General features: G+C 37.3%; 1 protein-coding gene across 1 annotated transcript in view; it reads left to right on the top strand.

Annotated features, from left to right (window-relative positions):
• The window catches only part of rgs7b (regulator of G protein signaling 7b), a 173,416-nt gene extending 159,506 nt beyond the window's left edge, over window positions 1-13,910 (top strand). Inside the window, 6 exon segments of the mRNA XM_036571991.1 lie at window positions 1,309-1,434; window positions 3,991-4,069; window positions 4,071-4,178; window positions 7,225-7,314; window positions 10,144-10,176; window positions 10,319-13,910. Of these exon segments, the coding sequence (XP_036427884.1) occupies window positions 1,309-1,434; window positions 3,991-4,069; window positions 4,071-4,178; window positions 7,225-7,314; window positions 10,144-10,164 (424 nt within the window). The 3' untranslated portion in view covers window positions 10,165-10,176; window positions 10,319-13,910.
• Window positions 13,911-15,091: the final 1,181 nt, after the last annotated feature.

Raw genomic sequence — 15,091 nt, 5'->3', positions numbered from 1 at the left:
CAGTACAGAATTCATCCTAATACTCCCACTGACCATCAGTATAGTAAATGATTCAGTTACAGCAGTGGCTATACATTCACATGTGCATGCCACTGTTCTTTAGCACATCTACGCCTACATCCTGGATAGAGTTCAGCAGTTTTTCTTCATCCACTACTGTGGTCTTTTACAGGTCTTCCATGTTGTTTGTTACTAGCTTGCTGCATTGTTAGCTGGTAAATGCAGATTGCTGCGAAGTCGAATATCTTATTGCACATGTGCAACTGTCTTTGTCATCATTACATTGGAGAGAATGGATTACTCAAAATGAGAACTCATCAGATGAGAGGGACAAGCTAAAGTTAGCAAGGCAGCTATGTGACTATGTAGATACCTCACCTCACTTTGGCTTCTTTTCTATGGCTGTAATGGTAAACATTTGTCTCTGGCCTGCTGAATAAAGATTTGAAGATTAAAAATTAGTTACACTAATGCTAGCTTGGTTGTGTTTATTAGCCTTTAGCTCAGTTGGTTAGGCTAGCAGTCAGGATAGGTTGACAATACAGGGATCCTCAGTGATTGCATGATGTATTTGCATAATGCTAACATATAGTTTACATAACGGTCTAAAATTATGAATTATGCCAAACCAGTGACCCTGAGGGATGCATGCTGTACTACAGATTAGCACAGATTAGAACAGTTAACATATGAAATGCTACTTTTAGGCCACAATGTTGTTTGTATATGAACTAATTGTGCAGCGACACAGCTGACAAGAACCAACTTGGTGGCCGACTGTCCAGTTATCTTAGGTTGGTTAAATAGGAGGACTGTGTATGAAAAGGGCTGTAATCTCTGTGTTATTCATAGAACACGGACACAAATGCAACTGAACACATGCTAACTTGGCACAAAAATTTCTGGAGGTTAGTCAATCTGCTGAGCTCATCTCTCACCCTAATTGAACACACCTGCCTGTAATGTCCAGGTGCTCCTGAGGGTTTACACTAGCTGGACTGTTATGGATGGGCAGCAGGCTAATCTAAGTAATGGCGCTGCATTAATCAAAGAGCAGCAGTGTGCAGCGGTTAGCATCCCTTCAAATATCACGCATGTGTTTCAGGAGAGCCAAAACTATGAATGAATCCATGTTTGGAAAAGTGACAGAATGAAAGTCTGCAGCATGCATTTCTTTATTCTCTTTCTGGGTTAATTCTGGGTTTGAATGCTCAGACCAGCTTCTGTACAGACATCATTACTGTTAATAGCCATCACATAATAAATTAATGTATTCTCCCTCTCCCTCCCTCCCTCTCTCTCTCTCAGTAAGGAGCCGGGTCAGCAGAGGGTGAGGCGGTGGGGATTTGGGTTTGATGAGGTTCTGAAGGATCCCGTAGGGAGGGAACAGTTCCTGAAGTTTCTGGAATCCGAGTTCAGCTCAGAGAACCTGCGGTAAGCTAAACTCAGCTACAACTCACCCCTTCACGGATTAATCGCACGTCACTTCTCATCCGAGGGATTAATTACTCTCTTACTTACTCGCATTTCAGCACTGTTGGCTTCAAGGCTTGCTTTTGCTGTTTTGTTCTCCGCTTCACTGGAAAGAAAGAAAGAACAAGAAAAAAAAAGGCTGCGGTGTTTGAAACACAGTGAAATTCAATGAGATAATTATTAATAGCATGCAGTAGCTGGATTCATAGACATGGACCTAGCAGTGGACAGTATGGCTAAAAAAATTAGATCACCATATCAACGCTGTCCAAAGAAAATAAATAAATAATAACTTTACAGGAGAAGACAAAAACGTTCTTTACTTTAAATGTAAGTTGATGGAAAGAGATTTTATTCTAAGCAATTTTGGAGCATTTCTATTGGTGCAATCATCATGAAATTTTCACACAATGTAAAGGACAGCTGCTGAGCTCAAATGATGCAGAAAAGTAAAAATCGCAAAAAAATGGAGATACATGATTTTCTTTGGACAGCAATGATATATTTAAATCTCTGATTGCTTAGTCGTGTGTGTGTGTGTGTGTGTGTGTGTATTTTTAAATAAAACCATTAAAAATACTTAAGTAAACTTATTTTTGTAGTTTTTGTTACAGTGGTGTATATTCTGGGATGTCCCTTCATTTGTTAAATAAGAACCATGAAGTATATTTGAAATATTCTTTATTTATTATTCTTTGAATGTTTTTAATTTAAAATTGAACAATATCTGGATAACCCTCAGTATTGCTTTCTAACACTAGCTCAGCAGGACTGGCAAAAATGGTGCTACATGATGTTACACGTCTTGATTTCTTCTAAAGTTTGCTTTTTTTTTTTTGTTTTTTGTTCTAATTTCACCGTTCCACCTGAAAAAGAGCAACAGTTACAATTTGGCACCTGTACAGGCGCCTGTATGTAAGTGCTAACTGCAGCACCGTTTAAGGTGGAGGGGGAAAATACAATAATAAGCTGACTTCAGGCTCTTTTGAATTTCTCAAGTAGTCTGTCTCATACTTGTGTCCTGTACACTCGCCCCTCCCACCATCACACACTGCAAAAATGTTAGTCATTCACGATTCAGTCCTAGCCCATCCACGGCTGGTTTCGCACACACGGCCTGAGACCACAGCTGATGCAGCTAATAGTCAGTCGGCTCAGGTGACACAAAAGGAAGCACAGCAATCGGCCTGCCGTCCACGTTAGTGGACCGAAGTAGACTACTTCAGCTGCAACAGTACAGACAGCAGGAGGTGATTGAGTTCCTGCTGAGTTTTCATTTCCATTTGAATGACTGACGCAGTGACTCAGCTAAAAGGGGCCGGCATGAGAGTGGTTTGCAGTGCTTATACGTCACGTCATCAGCGCTTGTTTGTAGTATTACAGTCATGACAAAACTCATACATTCTTAAAAAAAAGTGGTTCTTCAAGAGAACATTCTTAAAGAAAATGGTTCTACATAGAACCATGAGCACTCAAAGGACCCTATACATGATAAAATGCAAAGAATGGTGATTGTGTTGTAGATGATTATATATATGTTTTGAAAAGGGTTCTATAGAGCACTAAAGAGGGTTCCACTATTGTTGCAAGCCAAAGAACCAGTTTTTGGTACTATATGGAACCCTTTTTGCCAAGAGTGTACCTGAAGAAGAATTTCAACCAGTACAGAGGAGGAACTGTTACGCCAGCCAGTACTACATGGACCAAATGTAGTGTCTTGAACTGAAATTGCAGTGTCTGTAGTGATTTGCCTCTAAAAATCTCTTCAGATCCCTTTTCAGTCTAAGCTTAGGGTTAATATAGGTGAACAAGACTAAAAAATGAGTTCAGTGACCTAAGGATCCATATATGGGGCCCATGCTTTAGTTTCTTACTATTATATCGACAGAAATAACTTATTATATAGTAGTTATGGAATATTTTTTTTAGAAATTACTGACTAATAAGTGTTTATTGGCATTACAGGCTTATTTTAAGATGAATAACAACAGTAAATTTTGCGCTCACAGGGTCCACATTGTAATATAAAACTGATATAAAAAGTAATGGAGATTTGCTGAACTGAGAAGGAAGATAAGCCTCTTGGCTCCCTCTGGTGGCCATGGAGGCAATTGTCACTCATAGGGAAGATATCGGAACTTGTTTCCAGAAAAATGTGATTTTCACTGTCTGCTAACTTTAAACTAACTTGGGCTGGCAAGAAGTATAGATTGGCTTTTAGATAAAATGTAAGGCTGCGGTTTAAAACTATGAAATGAAGGTCTGGTTATGCTTGACAATTTTAAATATAATCTGCTTTGACAGAATAAAAACCACATCAGATTGCTATTGGGCAGCTTTCACTCATAAGAGCCTCCTGTGGGTATTTAGTCTAGGTACTTTGAAGCTTTTGCTTCATGTTGACAATTTTAAATATAACTCCATTTATTTAATAAATTACTACTAATAATAATAAATGATAAAATTGCTTGCTTGATGAATTGCTATCCTATCCTGCAATCCTGTTTGTGTCTGCAGGTTCTGGCTGGCTGTGCAGGAACTGAAGAAGCGGCCCATTCGTGAGGTGCCCAGCAGGGTGCAGGAGATCTGGCAGGAGTTTCCTGGCCCCCGGAGCCCCCAGCGCCATCAACGTCGACTCCAAGAGCTACGACAAAACCACCCAGAACGTCAAAGACCCCGGCAGATACACTTTTGAAGACGCTCAGGTCAGAATGACACAGAGACTGCAGATAACCTTACACTGATTTGTATATGGTTTATTGCTCTTATTAAATGTGCTACTTTGACATTATGATTGCATCATCATCACTTCAAATACAAGAGAAGTACAACCGTTTAAAAATTCAAGATAAAAAGCCCACACCTGTAGCTCACCACGTACATTCTCATTGCTTATGTACTACACTGTGTTCCAAATCATTATGCAAGTGACATATCGGTAGCATTTCAATAAAATGAGCTTTTGGGTAATTCTCCCTTTGGAGTGGGAATTCAGGTGGATACATTTTTAAAAAAATCAATTTCTTTCATCCCAAAACTAAATAATCTTAATATGTCCATTAACATCTCATTTTATCATATATGCAAAAAGGAGAGCCACTGGTGTGATATGAATATGGTGTAACACCAGTGATGTAACTTCAGTGATATTCTGGTTAAAACTGAGGATTTCGTGAATTTACAGACTCATTGGTGGTCAGGTGAGCTTGTGCAACTATTTGAAACTAGTATTGAAAATGATATATGATAAAAAAATGATAAATGATAATAATGATATTTGGCATTATTTTGACAAAATTTTAATTACCCAGCCATTAAAGCACATAACACCAGTCGCATATAGATGTTATGTGCTGCATGATTAACAAAAATTTTTAATAAATTAATGAAAAATAGTGAGCAAGTGTGACTCGCCTTATCATGCTCTGAGATGCTTCCTCTCTGATGTGCCTCAACTCCAAGCAGCAGTTTAATAGAGCTGAAAAATACGGTGTTAATATGTAATATAAGAGTCCTGAAAACACCAGTCACAAAAATCTCTCTGACAAATGAATTTTATAAATAAATTTTTTAAATGTAGTATAATGTTAATGATATAAAAAGTAAACATGAATCTGTTTTATACAAATTCCTAAGTTAAACCTCTTAAAATATTGTTTTATTTAAAAAATTGTTTCTCAAACGTTGAAAACTGGTTGTGTGATGAGCTGTTTTACAGATGCAGAGCGACTAGGAAACAGGATAAAAAAAGAAAAATCAGGGAAATCATAAGGGAAAAGCGTTATTTAATCTTAGGTCAACTGTGTATATGTACATACTGACTTTTGGAGCTGTGCCTAATATTTTAAGCATCTTTTTAAGCCCTGCAACCTTTGTGACATGGTTTCCCATCCAAATGGAGAATGACTTATTTAGGTTTTAGTTTTTTGAATAGTTTTGGGGAAGAACCTTTTCTGTTCCAGCATGACTGAGCCCCAGTGCACAAAGCAAGGTCCATAAAGGCCTGGCTGGGTGAGTTTGGTGTGGAAGAACTTGACTGGCCCTCACAGAGCCCTGACCTCAACCCCATCAAACACCTTTGGGATGAACTAGAAGGGAGATAGTGAGCCAGACCCTCTCGTCCAACATCAGTGTCTGACCTCACAAATGCTCTTCTGCATGAATTGACAAAAATTCTCACAGACACTCTCTGAAATGGGTAGAAAGGTTCCCAGAACAGGGGAAGTTGTTATAGCTGCCAAGGGAGGACCAACTCCTTATTAATGCCTATGCATTTAGAATGGGAGGTCATAAAAGCTCCTGTAGGTATAATGTGTAGGTGTCCCAATACTTTTGTCCATATGGTGTGTGTCACTGAGAACATTTTAACAGTACTTAATAAGCATGGCCAGCTACTGGCATGGCCATGTGGAAAATGCTTGAATCTGTGGATATTAAGGCAGTTCTGTGTGGATTTGTATGTGTGTTTGGGGTCATTGTTCTTCTGAAAGACACAACCCACTTTTAGTTTCTGTGCAGACAGATTTTTTTCATTTAAAATCTTCTGGTATTTCATGGAATTCATGATGTAATGTGTCCTAGCAAAGTTACCCACTTTGAGTATTTGTTACCAAAAAGCTATATTTTTATCTCACCTGACCATAGAAGTGGGATCCAGTCAGTTCCACAGGCGTCTATAGACAGTCAAGCTCTTATATTCATGGTTAAATAGAAAGAAAAGGCTTTCTTCTGAAGATCCTTCAAAATTGTTTGTTGGCGTGGAGGTGATATATAGTTTGGGAGACTTAGTGACCCCAAAATGCAACCATCTTCTGCAAATCTCCAGCTTTGATCCTGGGAGAAATTTTTGCCTCTCTTACTGTCCTTCTCACTGTGCGTGGGGGGTAAAATAAGCATGTGTCCCACGTCCAGATTTGAGAGTTCACTACAGCTCTGGTAGTTTTAAATTTCTTAATCATTTCTCCAACAGTGGATACAGGCAGGTAACATTTATAAAGAGCAACACACTTTTGTTTTAGGTCATTTGTGTTCTCTAATCTTCTCATGTTGATGAACCAAGGGAATCTGGCCTCTGTCCCACCTCACCTCATATTTATAGCCCAGGGAAAAAAGAAGTTGTGGATGATCCCTTAAGAGTAAAAAGTGAAATATAAATAGGAACATTCAGTTATATTTTGTTCATAACAATTTAGAATATTCCTAATTAATTTCTAACATGATTTTGCAAAATATATTTTAAGAAGGTTTTTTTAGACTACATTTACTTTCAAATGAATTATATTTATTTCTCATATTTTTCACATCCATTTTTTGGCCCATCTTTAGTAAGGGTGGGGATAACGATGGAGTACTGTAGTAACACTGTAAACAAATAATTAAATAATAAAAAACACAAATAAATAAATGTTACTGGGCTTTTAAGGCTTACTTGCCTTAACATTTTGATTTAATTGAACTTCTAATAATCTGTTAACAGAACAAGAATGTGTGTCCTAAACCACTGATTAGTCGACTTAAACAGGAAAGCCCTACAGTGAACTCAGTTTAAGCAACTGAAAAATCTTTAGTAGGCCATTACAGTCTTCTGGTATGATTTTAAGGCAGTATAGTGAATTGCCAAGGCTGATTCCTTTCTGTAGATATGAATCTTTATCAAGTGTACAGATTAGTGATCTATCAATTAAAAAAAAATGAATGTGCTGTATCTGGGTGTGGTCATAAGTTCCTTGTGTTTCTTTTCCCTCTCTTTAGGAGCATATCTACAAGCTGATGAAGAGCGACTCGTACAGCCGCTTCATTCGATCCAGTGCCTACCAGGAGCTTTTGCAGGCCAAGAAAAAGGTAAAGTTTCTCAAACGACTGGAGACCGCCATCTAATCGCCCGCCTTCAGCACGTCCGACCGACCCTACCGGCTGTCCCCTGCTGCCCCCTGCTGTCCTGGAGCAGCAGGAGGTTTTGGAGCCGGAGACTTCTACCAGAGGCTAATGCCATTACTATGCAGCGATGCCATTATCATGCAGGGACTATTCACTCTGCAGCCTGCAGGATTATGTGCCTTCTTTTTTGTTCACTTTATCCTCAGGGACAGGTGCATGTATAGAGAGGAACTCTAGAGTTAAACAGACCATGTTTTATGGACTTTCTGGAGCCCTCATTATCACATCGCTTATATAGGGACCTGTTATATTGAGTTTCTTTACCTTTGTGTCTGTGTCTGTACTCGATTTGCTTTTTGGTTCTCCTTCTTGTTGTTTCTGTCAGATATTTTTACTGCATGTTCCTGTTGCTGTCTGTGTCACAGCTTTTGATTATTTTCCATTTGGCTTCTGTGTTCGGCTCTGCCTCCTGTTTCTTCTTCTTTCTGTTTGTGCTTTTTTTGTTTCCTGTCTTTGTTGTTGTTTTTATTCTGTTCTCTGGTCTACTGAAGTTCTGAAGCACATATACTAGGAAGGCAGAGGTTCATGCCTTGTAAATTGGTAAGTGCATCTCGTCAGAAGAGTATCACAGAGTTTTGTGCACAAATATCAAGCCTGAAAAAGTGCTTTGGCAGTTTGCCTATTATAGCTGGACCTTTTTCAAATGGTTTCTGTGTAAAAACAGGGAAAATTAAGTAAGAAATCAAAATAGAAAAGTTTAATATGTGGGAAGTGGTCAAAGTTGAAATAAATAAAAAAATACATTTCCCACTGGTGCGACATTAAAGCAAGAATTAGGTATTAGTCAATATTTGTCCATGTGTAATGTAGATTATAGGGCTGACACTGTTAGTTATATATGTGTTTAAGTAATCTGGTGGTTATTCTGCCGAATAATTGAGTAATCTATGTGTTTAATTGAACATTTTGGGCTTAATTGAGCATTTCATATACTATGCAAAGCCTTTCAAAGATTCCAAAATACTACACAGAAAAAGACAAAAAGGAAGCATTTGAAATTACTTTTAAAATATACAAACAATAATTAGCAGAAATGCATAAAAATGTATGTCCATCAGAGTCTGTTTCAGACTATTTAAAATGTGCAGATTTAATATACCTTTTACTTATGAACAGAGCTGCTCATAAGGGAGAAAAATGGGAGCTTTCAGGGGCCTCAGACACTAGAGGGGGCAAAGAGATCAAAAATAATATACCTTGCAAAATAATATTTTTTCCTCAAAGTTTATCTCTCTTTAAAGAGAAAACATTAGGGATGATCACATAAGTATCAGCTTGATCCAGCTTTGATTTATGTACTAATTTATGACTTTCTTGGACCTCCACAACCTGCAGCAGTAAGACGCATTTTCAGAAATTATCGAGGCAGTTTAAATGTCTGCAGTGTGAAACTATTTTAAAACGGAAAATTAAGATATCCGCAGTATTCAACTGCATTTTAGCTACCAGTGTTGTATTTAAACTGTTAAACTATTTGCATGTGAAATGCAGCTGTTGCATGTGCCTATTATGCTTTGAGTCTGTTTTTTTGCCACTTGCGACAAGTGGCAGGCCACTAGAAGAACACATGAAATAGACTATCACAGTGTTTTTTTGCTTGCTGCTGGTGTACTCTCTTAAAAAAGATGGTCCATGAAGGGTTCTTTAGCCAAGACAGTGGTTCTATATAAAACCATGAACACTCCATAAACAACATTTGCATGCTTAAATGGTTGTTTGTATGGTGAAATTGTTCTTCAAATTAATAGAGAATGTGTTGTATATTGTTCTGTATAGCACCAAAAAGGGTTCTTCTATTGGAAAAAGCTTGGCATCATAATAATAGTAGAACCCTTTTTGTTGCTATATAGATCCATTTTCATAAAGGTTCTAAGTTGAACCATATATACAATACATTCTCTACTAATCCTAAGAACCATTTTAACCCTTTAATCATGCAAATGGTACTTGAGTGTTCATGTTTCTGTATAGAACCATTGCCTTTACTAAAGAACCCTTGAAGAACCATCTTTTTTATAGTGTATGAAGCAATGTAAACATGTTATACTAGTTATGTTACACCACTTCTTGCTTACAACCATTGGTAAGCTTGGTTTATACAGATGAAATCATGGTGTATTCACAACCCTACGAAGTAACCCTAAAAGATATCAGACCAGAGTATATACGACTATACGAGGAACACAAAAGTTATTGGGGTGCCCCCCCTTGGGGAGACTCTTCAGATTGCTAAACACGGCTTTATAATAACCTGTCGATACCCTCTTAATCATTTAAATTGCACTAATCACTGCATCAACTCAGTGAAAATGTATGTAAAAAAATATGGGAGCCAAATTAAGTGAAAATAAGTTGACATATCCTTTACAGAGAACACACTTCTGCACATTTTAATGCACAATTACTGTTTATTTGCTGAATTTCGCATATTGAGAAAAAAAGGGCATAAAAGTGGCAAATATAAAGGTTATGGCACAATTAATATGTTTTAGGTTTTTCCACTGTGTTAAATTCAGCAAATAAATATAAATAGTGCTCTGAATTAGCAGAAAAAATGGCATATTTAAGTTTTACTCCAGGGAGTATGTTAACTTATTTTCACTTAGTAAGTCAACAAAATGTAATTTGACTGCGTAAATTTTAATCAGTTGTTTTTAATAGTCTTTTATTTTATTTGGTAATCATAACACCCTAATTCAATGTTTTACATTTATTCTTTTATTTTCTTTACAGAAGAGCAAGAACCTATTCTGAAGAAGTGGCTGGGTAAATTCATCCAACATTGCCAACTCAAACATGAATATTCACTTTAAAAAAAAACTGAAATAAAAAAACTGAAATAAAAATGTTATTTATAAGTATGTGCACAACTTCAATAAAACTTCTTCCTGTTTTCCTCTCTCGGTAGGACAGCACATCTACGTCAGCCAGGCTGCCAAATTTTGTGCAATCATGCTCAAGTTCCACCACACTTCAGCTGGGGAAGAGGACCGTGTGTACATTATTGTAATCTACTGTTCTCCATTACTAAAACCCACGGCAGTAGACCAGTTGTTGCATGTCTGATAAACTGAGGTACTGTACTTAAAAAAGACTGCTCTTTATTTTCTTTCCATCCTTCATCATCTTTCTGTGATGAGGCACTTTGGACTTTTTTTCCACAGACTTGAATTTGCGCACATGCCTTTCCAAAAAAGAAACAAAAAAAAAAAAGAAAGAAAAAGCCATTTGCCCAGTTACATCCTTAGTTACACATATCAGCTGTAGCTGTCTGCTGTGAACTGAGAATAGTAATAAAGTTAAATCTATAAAATCTACAAAAGCTTAGTAACAATCTCAGTTGGAATCCTTTTTTTTCACCATCATATGAACGATCCTTACAACAACACGCATCACGTTTAATTTCCCTTGTTGCACTACCGAGTTTAACACAGATGCCACTGCAATTGTAAAGTCACATTTGAATGAGGAGCTGTATCTTCGTCTTACGTCGTTGACTTGAAAATGCTTTTAACGTGTCTCATTTATTTTTATACTATATTTAAGGATATGTTGATTTGTTATCTGTATATTAGTCTTTTTTGTTGTTTCATTTTTTGTAAATATCTGTAAAAATCCCGGGTAAGCAGGGAAGGACAAAATAGAAAAGACAACTTAAACAAATTAAGGACAAAAACATATTTTTAATCCTTCTTCCACCCTGTTACATGTTATTTTTGTTAGTGAAAAGATTAACCAAACAAAAGCTGTTGTGAACATGTCAAATGACACTATCACTGCCTCTAAGTTGGAAGTCTTTGGATCACTTGTGATGTGCTTATGGCGTATGAATGAACTTATTTGTATGATGTTTTTAGTTGGGGTTTATGAGTTTATGAACAGGTAATGTACAGCACATGTGGAATGTGTTGGCAAGAACCTCATGAATGAGTTACACGACTGCAGTATGTTGTTCAGTAATGTATACGTGTGTAACATATCACTGCGGTCAGTTTTTTACATAATTTGAAAATACCTGTAGTCCTTTAAATTGTATGTAACTTTCATGATGAATGCACCAAAAGAAATGACCCAAAATGACTTGGAAAAATGTCTGGTTCCATTGATTTGCACTAAAAGTAAAGTAAGTTTTTTCCTTCTCCTGTAAAGTTACCATTTTGGACATACAAGGTTTTGTTCTGTCCGCAGCGATATGTGGTGTTTGTGCTGGTGTGGGTGTTGCTGAACACTGTGGATGTTGGTTTGGTTGGATGTGCAGTGGTTGGTGTGTATGGATGAGGATATACGCTGCGGTTGTTTGTGTAAGAGGTTAAGTAATGTTAGAATTTACACTCACCATCCACTTTATTAGTAACACAAATTTTAACAATTTAAGCAAATACAGTGGACAATAAGACTTAAAAATAATGTAATTAAATGTCACTAAGCCCAACAAAAACAGAAATTAAAAGGAATAAAAATTGGGAAAAGCCAATATAAAATAAATAAAAGCAAATACAATAAATAAAATGAGGCAATAAGCAAAGGCAAGGTCTTTTAACTTAGCGACACTTAAGCAATCCTTATGTGCTAACTTAAGAGGTCTCTAAGGCTCATGGACCAAACCACGTAATGCTTTAAAGGTAATTTGTACAAGTTTTCTTCCCAATTTCATTGTGTCCAGTTCCACCCACTAGTTAGGGTCTCCCCCAATCACACAATCCCACCTCCAAGTCATGTGAAACCAGCCACTTTTCGAACTGCTGCTAACGCCACGTTACTGAACAGCTGAACACATTTGGAGGAGAACGCTAACCGCCAGTTCTGTTATGTCAGCTAACAGACGGCTGCATTGGCTAGCATTGCGTTGAATGACCATCCTACCCACCCAGAGAGAGTGAGGCCAATTGTGATCTCTTGAACTCCTAGCCATGGATGGCGCTAGTATCAAACTCACAATGTCCTGATGATAGGGCCAATGCCATATATATTATTTTCAGACTCTGCAAAAGATAAAATTAGCTTTGCCTTGTTCCTAAACTGATAGTAATATGATTGTACCAATTGTTTTCACATGTTAGTTTATTCTTAGGTCTTTGGCAAAAATCACACCAAGGCTTTTGGCAGCTGGAGTTCCAAGAGCAAATCTAGCACGATTAGAAAAAGACTGAGACCCAATATTGAGATTTTAAGTCCAAGTATTCGTTGGGAACAGTAAACATTGGGTTTGAAGGGCAGCTTTGTATGTCGTCAGCAGAGAAATAAAATAACAAATCATGACCCAAAGGTAACATGTATAAAGAGAACAAGATAGGATCAAGGAGCCCTGAGGGACATCACATGTTACTTTACCAGAGAAGATATATAATCTGATTTTCAAGAGCCCTCTACCCCTTCTATTTGTGGGACCAGATATTATTTGGGACCATTCTCAGCAAAGAAGTAACACTAACATAGTAGTATGTTTGCTGGTACGAGTGTATCAAGCACAGTTGCTGTGTTTATGTCTAGCTTAGTTACTGCTAATAAACAGCAGCAAGGTGTAGCTACAAAGCAGAGGTCATTAATACAGTGGCTGGTGAGTGTATTGGTTAGTATGTATGAGCAGATGTTCATTTTACTAATGCATGGATGTGTATGGTATGGGTTGGAGGATATTGCTGGATGTATGCAATATGTTGGTGGATACTGCATAGATACTGCTGTATAATTTTGGGTTATGCATTTTTATTTTTATTTCTTTATTCTTACCTGGTCTTTTTTTTCTGACAAAACATGATTCACAATTGTGCAGTTTTTGCTAAAGAAAATAACATAGGGATGGTGACTGGATTGGCTGAGAGGTTGAAGAATGTGAGTAGATTTTGTTTTAGTGTATGGGTGGAATTGTGTATGTATTGTTGGGTAATGCACTGTGCAAGGTCACATTCTTTGCTCTATTGTTACTCTCAGCACACCTCTGTCAGATAAAAAGAATGAAAAACAAAAAAGATATTGTAACAATATAGTAATCGAGGCAGCTAGTAGGGATAATCCCTCCCTCTCTTTCAAAGAAAAAGCCATAAATATAAGGTTTTTTGGCATTCACACCGTTTTACTTTGAAGTTAACAAATAACTAGAGGCTATTATTTTAGATCTGTGGACCTGAGAACAATGGCTTTAAAAGAAGATCATAAGAAAAATATGAATTGATAGATATGTGGGTCTGGTTTAAGTCTAGACTTAGGATCCCCCATTTTTGCTGCCCATTTGGACTAATGTTTTTAAGCTTGTGATGCTCAGCTCCACCTTCCTTCTATCTGCAGTCAATACTAGTAAGGGTGGAATAGTCCAGTTCTAAAATCTGATTGGCTAAGACATATTTAACTCACTGCAACCCGACTCTAAAATACTAACGCTAAAATGTCAAAACTTGCAATGTGTGAAACATTTATAAGGCTACAGAGAACCTAAATAAGATTTTCATAGCAAATGACAAATCTATGTCTTTATGACTACTGTTGCTCGTTGAAATAAGCCAGTGATTTTGGGTAGGCTTGATAGATACAACTCACAGATGGACTATAAACTGCAAAGTCATAACATTAGAATAGAGCCTATAGCTGACAGCAGTGCAGTCACCCCCCTCTTTCCTATTGCTTGCACTCTAAGGTGATACAAAACAATAGCAATCAACCAAACTACTGCCTTTACACAAACACAATCAACTTGTTTGCTCACCACAGACACAAAATTTGCCCAATGAAGATGATATAAGGTGTACAAACAACACAGCAAACTTACACAAAAACCTAAACCTAATCATCCTAGGCTAAAGCATACTGCCATGGCAGGCAGGGCCAAAGGAGACGACATGACCAAAATAATATTAGACTGCTGAGATGTGCAAAGATAAGAAAAAAGAACATGGCAAACTTAAACACCTACTGCCTCAAAGGGCATGAACAATGTTTATGGGCCTTTTATGTCTTACCTTTGATTGAACATATTGAAGTAGGTGTTTGACATTTTGACACACCCCATTTAACAGAAAATGACAGCATTTATAAAATTTATAAGTTTTTGGCTTCATATGGGCAGAAAATGACAATCAGGGATGGGATCTCACTTTTTTACACCCTCAGCTACGTTTTTGACCACAGCTGGAGCTTCATATTCAAACACTGGCACGCTGATCACGAGCTGAAGGCTTGAGGTGATGGCAGATAGCAACGGTTGCTAAGCAGTGATTGGAGGGCTATAAAAAAAAGGCAGAACTTAGTGGAGAGTGTAATGTTATGATTAGCCATAATATAGTGACTCCCCAAAAAAAACCTAATTTTATTAGCTTAAAAAAGACCCCATTTGATTGGTTTGGCCTGTGATCATTCAGACCCAGAAATTTATCTAAAAAAAAAACTGCAAAACTGCAATGCAATGCTTCAATGAAATGTTGATCTGCTAGCCATTAAGTAATGCTACACACATTTACCCATTGAATCAGTAGCTATTTAGACAGCTTAGTCATAGTTTCATTGCTATCATAGCCATCGATAGTTGTTTAGCTGTCCCATCCAATATTATGACCAGACATCACTGGTTGCAATCTTGGTCATTTCAACATTTCAATATATACAGATTACAGTATGTAAACAAGTGCAGGCTACCTGGCTCAGGTGTGTTGGGAGCTGGAATAGAGCAAAAGGAAATGTGGCTCTTTAA

This window comes from Colossoma macropomum, unplaced genomic scaffold (genome assembly GCF_904425465.1).
Source record: "Colossoma macropomum unplaced genomic scaffold, Colossoma_macropomum, whole genome shotgun sequence".
Classification (NCBI taxonomy): domain Eukaryota; kingdom Metazoa; phylum Chordata; class Actinopteri; order Characiformes; family Serrasalmidae; genus Colossoma; species Colossoma macropomum.
This window is presented reverse-complemented; position numbering and strand designations above follow the sequence as displayed.